At 34.2% G+C, this 8,008-nt stretch overlaps 2 protein-coding genes across 2 annotated transcripts; one reads left to right on the top strand and one right to left on the bottom strand.

The window, feature by feature from the left end:
• The first annotated feature begins 2,279 nt into the window (after window positions 1-2,279).
• Window positions 2,280-3,235, top strand: LOC104777603 (thioredoxin H5-like). Its single transcript, XM_010501879.2, has 2 exons — window positions 2,280-2,490; window positions 2,867-3,235. Exons 1-2 carry the CDS (start codon window positions 2,404-2,406, stop codon window positions 3,134-3,136), a joined length of 357 nt encoding a protein of 118 aa, XP_010500181.1. The 5' UTR covers window positions 2,280-2,403; the 3' UTR covers window positions 3,137-3,235.
• LOC104777604 (beta-galactosidase 5) lies at window positions 3,227-7,860 on the bottom strand. The gene is made up of 17 exons (XM_087506724.1): window positions 6,959-7,860; window positions 6,778-6,873; window positions 6,559-6,671; window positions 6,367-6,433; window positions 6,177-6,269; window positions 5,941-6,084; window positions 5,766-5,854; window positions 5,550-5,655; window positions 5,378-5,465; window positions 5,009-5,292; window positions 4,749-4,927; window positions 4,539-4,648; window positions 4,350-4,459; window positions 4,148-4,258; window positions 3,927-4,040; window positions 3,552-3,754; window positions 3,227-3,462 (listed from the first exon to the last, which is right to left on the bottom strand). The coding sequence occupies exons 1-17, from the start codon at window positions 7,139-7,141 to the stop codon at window positions 3,351-3,353; spliced, it is 2,202 nt and encodes a 733-aa protein (XP_087362850.1). The 5' UTR covers window positions 7,142-7,860; the 3' UTR covers window positions 3,227-3,350.
• Window positions 7,861-8,008: the final 148 nt, after the last annotated feature.

Raw genomic sequence — 8,008 nt, 5'->3', positions numbered from 1 at the left:
AATCTCTAAAATGCATCAACGACACTTAGTATAATTAGATAAAAATCATAATTTAGTTTTCTTAACTAATATAGGAATGAGACACTTAAGTGTTGTGCAAAAAGAGATTATGCTTCAAAGTTCATGTTTTATTGGAGATTAAACGGATACCATCTAACATATAAATCCGAGCCAGTGTTCTGTGTTTTATGATTTTGGAAATTTGGTGATAGTGAAGGTATGTTTCTTTTCTTACACTTTATAATGAATTATAATCTCTTATCAAAATTAAACGAACATATTACTACTTGTCTGATAAAATACTTATAGGTACATCATGTATTGTGAATTGTCAGTTTGAAAAGAAACATACCTTCACATTAACAGTTTGAAAAATCACAAAGCAAAGTAAGTTTAAATATAGTTTCGAATTTGTTAATGTACTAATCTATAACAAATATCCTCATACTCGGATAACTCAATGAAGACATTGACTATATGTTCAGCTGTGAATTCGCTGGCCGTTATTATATAAAGTATGTGATGAAAGATCACGATGACTCTTGAGGAACATGGGCGTAAGGCAAGCAAGATTGAAGACGTATTTTGTATGTGAAATCGATGCTACTCTTTAATGTATAACATTTAATTCTAAGGTCTGGTTATGTGTAATCTATGCAACTTTTTAATGTCTTTACTCATGTGTAATATATTTTATTTGAATTTTATGTATTGATTATCTTTTGAGTTTGAAGCATGATTAGCTAGGTTACTAATATGGAAAACATATATTTAAGAACGAAAATATGTTCAGTCTCTCTACCAAATTCTCTCATCTCTTTGTAATTGCATCCTAAATTCACTATCTATTTAGACTGGTGTTGAAATGACCCGATCCAATTTTTTTTAATAATAATAATAATAATAATAATAATAATAATAATAATAATAATAATAATAATAATAATAATAATAATAATAATAATAATAATAATAATAATAATAATAGTAATATTAATGATCTAAGCTAGTGGTCTCATACCCACTAACCACTTAAACACAAACAAACCAAACAGCGGAAAATAAACAACAATTACCAATATCCAATAAATATCCAATAATAGATCATAGCAATTATCCAATAACCAAACAACATGAAACAAGGAACCAACAACCTAGCAATGTTCTATTTTCTCAACTTTAGCAACCTAGCAAAGCCAGACAACAACCAATCGAGTTACTAGAACATCCTCCTCTTCATTGCCTTGATTCCACGATCACACTTTGCCTTTACCTGCACCACAAATACAAATTGAGATGCATGAGTATTTTATAAACACTCAGTGAGGCAATCCTCCCCTCTACTGGGCTATACACACAAACAACTGAGATACCAATGTCAAACACAATCAACAAACAACACTTACAAACCAGGGAACAAGTATCGTCTTCACTGGAAGGGAGGTGTCGACCGACACCAGCCAAGTGTCGACCGACACTACCCCACTGTAAGTGTTGTTTGTTCCTTGTTGCAGGTGAAAAAAGAGAAGGTGAATGTTGATGTATTTCTAAGTATTTTTTATAGATAATTAATAAATCAATGTTGATATGGCGAAAAAAAAAGAGAGAAAATATAATTTTATATATATAGATAACATATAATTTTTAAATTTTATACAAATCACTTAAAATATTAGATTTAATACACTTCTAGTTACAGTTTTGTAATGCTAACTGGCTCTAGGCTTCAAGCCTCCAAGTAAAACCGGACATTTTACATGAACAATTACAATTTACAAGAAATATGAAAACGTAACAAATCTTTTTTATTCAAATAATTTATATATATTTTTTTCCAACGTACTGCTACCATGACCATGAGTTGATGTACACGACTAGAATTTGATTCGGAAAACGTAGAAGAATAAAAAAGAAAATTAATCAAATATAGAACGCCAGCTAAAATTATTTTTGAAAACATAAATACATATTTTAGATAAGATTTAATATTTAATTTGTAAAAGTTCCATTCAACTTGGACGTCCAAAGCTCGAATTATAAAACCTTAAAACAGATAAACTCATATACTTAATACGTGCAAAATAAACTTTATAGTACTTGTCAAATCCCCAAGTGTAATAAGGACTAGAAAAAACAGATAAACTCAAATACTTAATACAACGTGCACACGACTTCTATAATCGAGAACGTTCGTTACCAGCATCGCTTCATTACGCCGTTGACCTAGACTCATGAATTTTTTTAAAGCCCTTAAGAAGACCAAGAAGAGGTAAGATGGTCTAAGTCTTCCCCCCTGTCCTATAAAAAGCTGATCCAAACCATAATGTATTTATTCTTCATTCACTCACCACAAAAAAGGTCTTATCAAACAAAGTTTAGGAGAAGAAAAGAGCAGTGTAAACAATGGCCGGGGAAGGAGAAGTGATTACTTTCCACTCATACGATGCCTGGAACGAGAAGGTCAAAGAGGCCAACGAATCCAAGAAACTGGTACTTTTCTCTTCTCCTCTCCCTCTCTAGGGTTTCTTCAATTTGATTAGGGTTTTTTTCTTGATTAGTGGTTAAGTGAATGACGTTCAAGACTTTGATCATGTACGTTTTTATCCCATATCTTGATTTGGTCTGAAATTGATAGATAGATAGATAGATAGATACTGGTACTATCTCTTGTCCTGTCTAGGGCTTCTCCAATTTGATTTGGTTACGTTACTTAGGTGTTTATTGGTCTAAAATTGATAGAAACTAGTAGTACAGCTTTCTCTTCTCCTCTTTTAATTAGGGTATCTTCAATTTGTCTTGATTAGTTAGCTTATAGTGAGGAATGATATTTTCTTTATGATTTGTTCTGAAATTTTGATTGAAACAGATTGTGATAGACTTCACAGCTTCATGGTGTCCACCTTGCCGTTTCATGGGGCCAGTCTTTGCGGAGATGGCTAAGAAGTTCACCAATGTTTTCTTCTTCAAGATTGATGTTGATGAGTTGCAATTGGTTGCTCAGGAATTCAAAGTTGAGGCAATGCCCACTTTTGTTTTCATGAAAGAAGGTGAAATCGTTGATCGTGTTGTCGGTGCTGCCAAAGATGAGATTCATGAGACGCTTTTGAAGCATGGTGGTCTTGTTGCTTCTGCTTGATCTTGATTTCATATTTCTAAAATCTTTGTATACTAATCACTACAACTTTTAAAGTTTATTTTATCTTTGGTGTGAAATAAAAGTGATGCATTTCTACTACACATTTGTTTATAACTATGAAGAATTTTGGTTTCTGATCACAAAGAGGGATAATTTAAACACAGCACGAGTAATGCTTTGAGTAACACACACACAATATAAAAGTTCTTTAAAGTTAGTTTACTGATCTCTTCACAACAGAGACTCTGGAAACGTCTCCACCAAGTTCTTCAAAGAGTACTAACAAGTTCCCTCGTGGCTTCAACCACGAACGCGGAACATGATACCTACAAAGAAAAAGACTCATCTTAATACGAGAAGAGAGCTTTTAGCTTCAAAAGGTTTAAGTTAAGAAAGAAGAAAGCATTATTGTTACCATCTTTGTGTTGGCTCGCCACAACCAGATTGGCATTTGTTTTGCCTGTATGTTCCAGCGTAGTGACAAGTCCCACATTTTCCTTTGGCATAAGCCATCCAGTATCTCCCTAGGCTTTGCCCGTTTATCCAAGCTTGCCCTTTTCCCATACTCTTCAGATCCAAAGCCAGTGGTTCGTTTCCTCTAGGCGCGTCAAAGTAGGCCTGTGGATGTTATAAGCAAAGATATAGTGGGTCTACTTGAACATGTCTTAGGTCAAGCCTTAGCTATAGTTCTACATATGAATTATTAGGTTTCATTGGGAGATAAAGTAGTAATAAGTTTGGTTCAGGATGAGTTAGGAGCAGCTTGGATAAGTTAGAGTTTCTTATTTACCTTGTACCATGTCAAAGGTTGTTTGTTTTGCTTAGCCAATGAGCCTTTGATCCAATCAACAGAGGACTCTTCTGTAGGAGAGATCAAGTTCATAGCTTCCCCTTGCAGACCAGCCTGTTTCATTTACCGAGAAAGATGGAAATGTTATTAGATTTTCAATTGTAAACCGAGTCAATCCATGAGAGTTTCTTCTTCTTTTTTATGAACTCTATCTATCTCACCTGATATGTCCACTTCTGCCAACTCAAGTCTTTGTTACCCTCGTCAAGGCCGTGAAGCACCACAGACCCAACGATTCCAGTGGCCCAGGTCTCAAAGTGTAGTCCAACATTCTTCAAAACCACAAAAAATGAACACTATTTATCAGTCTGCTACAAGAAACTTAAAGTCAAAAGTAGAGTACTTTCATGTTTTTAAACTGACCGGTAAACCAACTGCTACGCTCAGAAGCGCGATTCTGTTAGCTCCACCTCGAAGATTGACTGGTGCGCTGAACGAAACTTTTCTGTTTTCTCTTGTCCCAAAGGCAGATCCTACATCGTTCAAAATCACAAATTATATGATGAAACAACTCTTTCCAAAGGAGTTAGTCAGCAAAAGAATCATTCTTACCGTACAAGTGTCCATTGACAAACACATGCACAGCATGTCCTGCAGAATCCACTGTAAGAGTCGGCCATTTTCCTCCACGCAAGAATGACTCTGATGCCTTAATATCCACACTAGAAACCCCGGAAGTACAAATTCATTTTTCCAAGAACAAATCATGTTTGACATGTAAAAAAGATAGTGTTACTACTATTGAGTATTTTCAAAATGTACCTGGTTGTGTACCACAGGTAATCAGTTGTATCTCGTGTAACATTAACTTGCTCCAACAATCCACGGGCTGTGATTGTCCCACGGTCTCCATAAGTAGCAATATTTTCATCGTATCTAGCAACTGAATACAAGATGGAACCAGATGGCACCATTTGCACATGTGTTGTCTTTGCAGCAACCTGTCCAGTGACCTCATATTAGCTTCTCAATGATGTAACTAAAGGATTTTACAACAAAACAGCAACTACTCTATTACATACCGTCGCAGTGTTGTAAACAACGTTTCTGCAATCTGGAAGTATGCTGATGGACCATGCGGGAAGAGTATAGTGCCGTTTATTGAACATTACTTTAGCAGGTGCATTCATGTGATAGTTGGTTAGGAAAGCTACACAACTTCCTTTGCCGGCAGTGAACACATGAGCCTCCTCGTAGTTTCCTAGTTTAGTAACATGTGGATCAGAAGAAACTAAGGCAGCTTCACATTGCTTAATTGCAAGATGAAGTTGCTTAAGATGGCTGTACTTGGGTTCTTGGACCAACCCTGCATCATTAAAAAGCCATGTTTTGGTAAAAATGTAGAGGAGAAACAAACATTTTACAGAGCTGAGACTGTAAGAGAATTGTACCGTATTCATCAATGGGAGCATCATAGTCATAACTAGTGGTGATAAACGGACCTCCTGCTGTGCGTCCAAAGTTTGTACCTCCATGGTACTGTCACATAACACACAACAAGCATCAGGACAAAACTGAAACCGAAACAATTTCTTTCGTAGCATTTGTGCAAGGACTAATTACCATGTAGTAATTTATATACGATCCACCCTTTTGTATGAAACGGGCTACTCCAAATGCTAGATCCTCTACAGGTCGTTTTGGAATGGTTCCACCAAACTCTGAAAACCTTTTCGCCATCATAGTGGACAACAACAACAACACACATTTAACACAATCAGTAAACATATTTGTTGTGTCTCTTACAGTCTCACAAGCAAAGAAAGTATATGTTTTTACCAGCCACTCCATGCCTCTGTCCACATAGTTGGCTTATATGGCTTGTTGGGAGTAAAATAATCGCAGTAGAATCCATTGCAAGCATTTATCTACAAAACAAGAATACCACAAGAGATTAAAGAAGGAACATCAATCTTTATGAATGAGAAAAGATTAGAAGATTGGTCGGTCATACGATTGGGTCAGGTGCATCATCTTCCTTACACATCACCCATGGAACTCCAGTGTTTAAACCAACAGCCATTTTCGCAGCCCAGTTGACGTAAGAGTGACCAGCCGGCCCAAGCGCTTTAAGCTCTGGTCCAAACTCATTCTCAATCTATATACATTATAAAAGATCAAACCTTTTAACCATCTACACATTAATTCTTATAAAAACAAACAAGGTTTGAAAAATTTGTATAATAGTACCTGAGATAAGATGATGGGTCCACCTTGTGAGGCAAAGAATCTATGTTCTTTCATCATCTCGACAATCTTCTCTGTGAAACCTTGCATTGCAGCCTTAACAGTGGACACCGACACAGATAATGTTACATTAATGATATCCAAAACTGAACATTAAACAAAACATCAAACAGAAGCAAGCAACATTTATTACCTTGAAGGGTCCATTGTCTGTTCTGAAACTAATCCCATCTACATACTTCAACCAAACAGGAAACCCTCTACAAAAGTCAAACAAGAAAAAAACAAAAAAAAAAAAGCACAATTTTTCAAAATTCAAAAAGATTTGATTTTTTTTTTTTTTTTTTTTTTTTTTTGTGATTTTGGAATTGATTGAAAACGTTACCCAAAATTCCATTCTGCACAAACATAAGGACCAATTCTGAGATGAACATAAAGACCCACTTCCTGAATCGTCTTAATGAATCGTACCAAATCGTATCTCCCTTCGAAATTGTACTGCAACAACACAAACACAGGGAAGTGACAAATTCTACTCAAATTCAAATCTAAGTTTCATAAAGTTCGCAACTTTAAATTTCAAAAAGAAGAAGAAGAAGCATACAGTTCCAGGAGAAGGTTCATGACCATTCCAGAAAACATAAGTATCAATAACATCCAAGCCTCCATCTTTAGCTTTCTTTATAAGATCTTCCCACATCTACAAAACCCAAAAATTTAAAATTTAAACAAAAGAAACAAAACCCCATTTGTGTTTCTTTAATAAAGATTCGTTTTTTGGTTACCTCAGGGGTACTTCTTGGGTAATGAATTGAACCGGAGAGGAGGATTCTACGGTGGCCATTAACGATGATTGCTTTCTTATCATAAGTCACACTAGTACACTGAATCAAACCGGATCCAATCAGCATTGTTGTTAGCAAGAAAGATAGGATCTTGGACAGAACCAAGATCTTTGTTGTTCCCATTTTTGTGTGTGTTTGGAACAAATGTGAATGAATTTTGAGAGGGAAATTGAATCTTTCAAACAAAAAAAAAAAAAAAAAATGAAAGAAAGATCAGAGAGAGAGGAGGAAGCAAAGTTTAAGTAAAAGGGTCGTTGGTTTGATATTTTTGGTTTCGCTGCCTACTCTCTCAATTTATTTTGTATGTATAATTTGGTATAGTGAATTAGTTGAGATATTAAAATAAAATTAATGTATTAACTTTACATATACAAACAAAATGTTTGTTTTAATGATGAAAAACAAATATTGTCTTTATATAGATGTTGTAGATAATTTTAAAAAAAAATATTTGAATGTTTGTTGAGAATGAAGAGTTTGTTGATTTATGTGTTTTGGTTTATTTGGAAATGGAATTATGATTATGTGTTATTAAATTATCTTTTTTTTTGTGTTAGGTTGAAATGGTTAATAATTTGTTATTATTAGTTGACATTATGTGTTAGTATTTGATTTAGATATATATATATATATATATATCTTATGTTTAGTCATTAAGCTAATTCAGAGTTTTAATATTTTATTTTACTTTAGACTGAATTTAGAATATAAAATATTTAAGAAATAGATAAACTCAAGATAAAAAAAAAAAAAGAACTCTCTTTATTAGCTTTTGAAAAATAAAAAGCTTCTCTCAATCTCAATCTCAATCTCTCAAATTCTTAAACTCATAAAATTCTCTCTACAATGCCACATCTCAACATCTCTATTTATAAGCTTAGAATCTAACAATTTCTTTATTCTCATTAAAGGATAATTTTCTTTTCTCTAAGTTTTCCTAATCAATTTAGGATTGCTTGTTGTTATTCAAGCTTATCTCAACAGAATATT

This window comes from Camelina sativa, chromosome 3, assembly GCF_030686135.1.
Source record: "Camelina sativa cultivar CO46 ecotype springtype chromosome 3, ASM3068613v1".
Taxonomy (NCBI): domain Eukaryota; kingdom Viridiplantae; phylum Streptophyta; class Magnoliopsida; order Brassicales; family Brassicaceae; genus Camelina; species Camelina sativa.
Note: the sequence above shows the minus strand (reverse complement) of the source record. Positions and strands in the feature narration are given on the sequence as shown.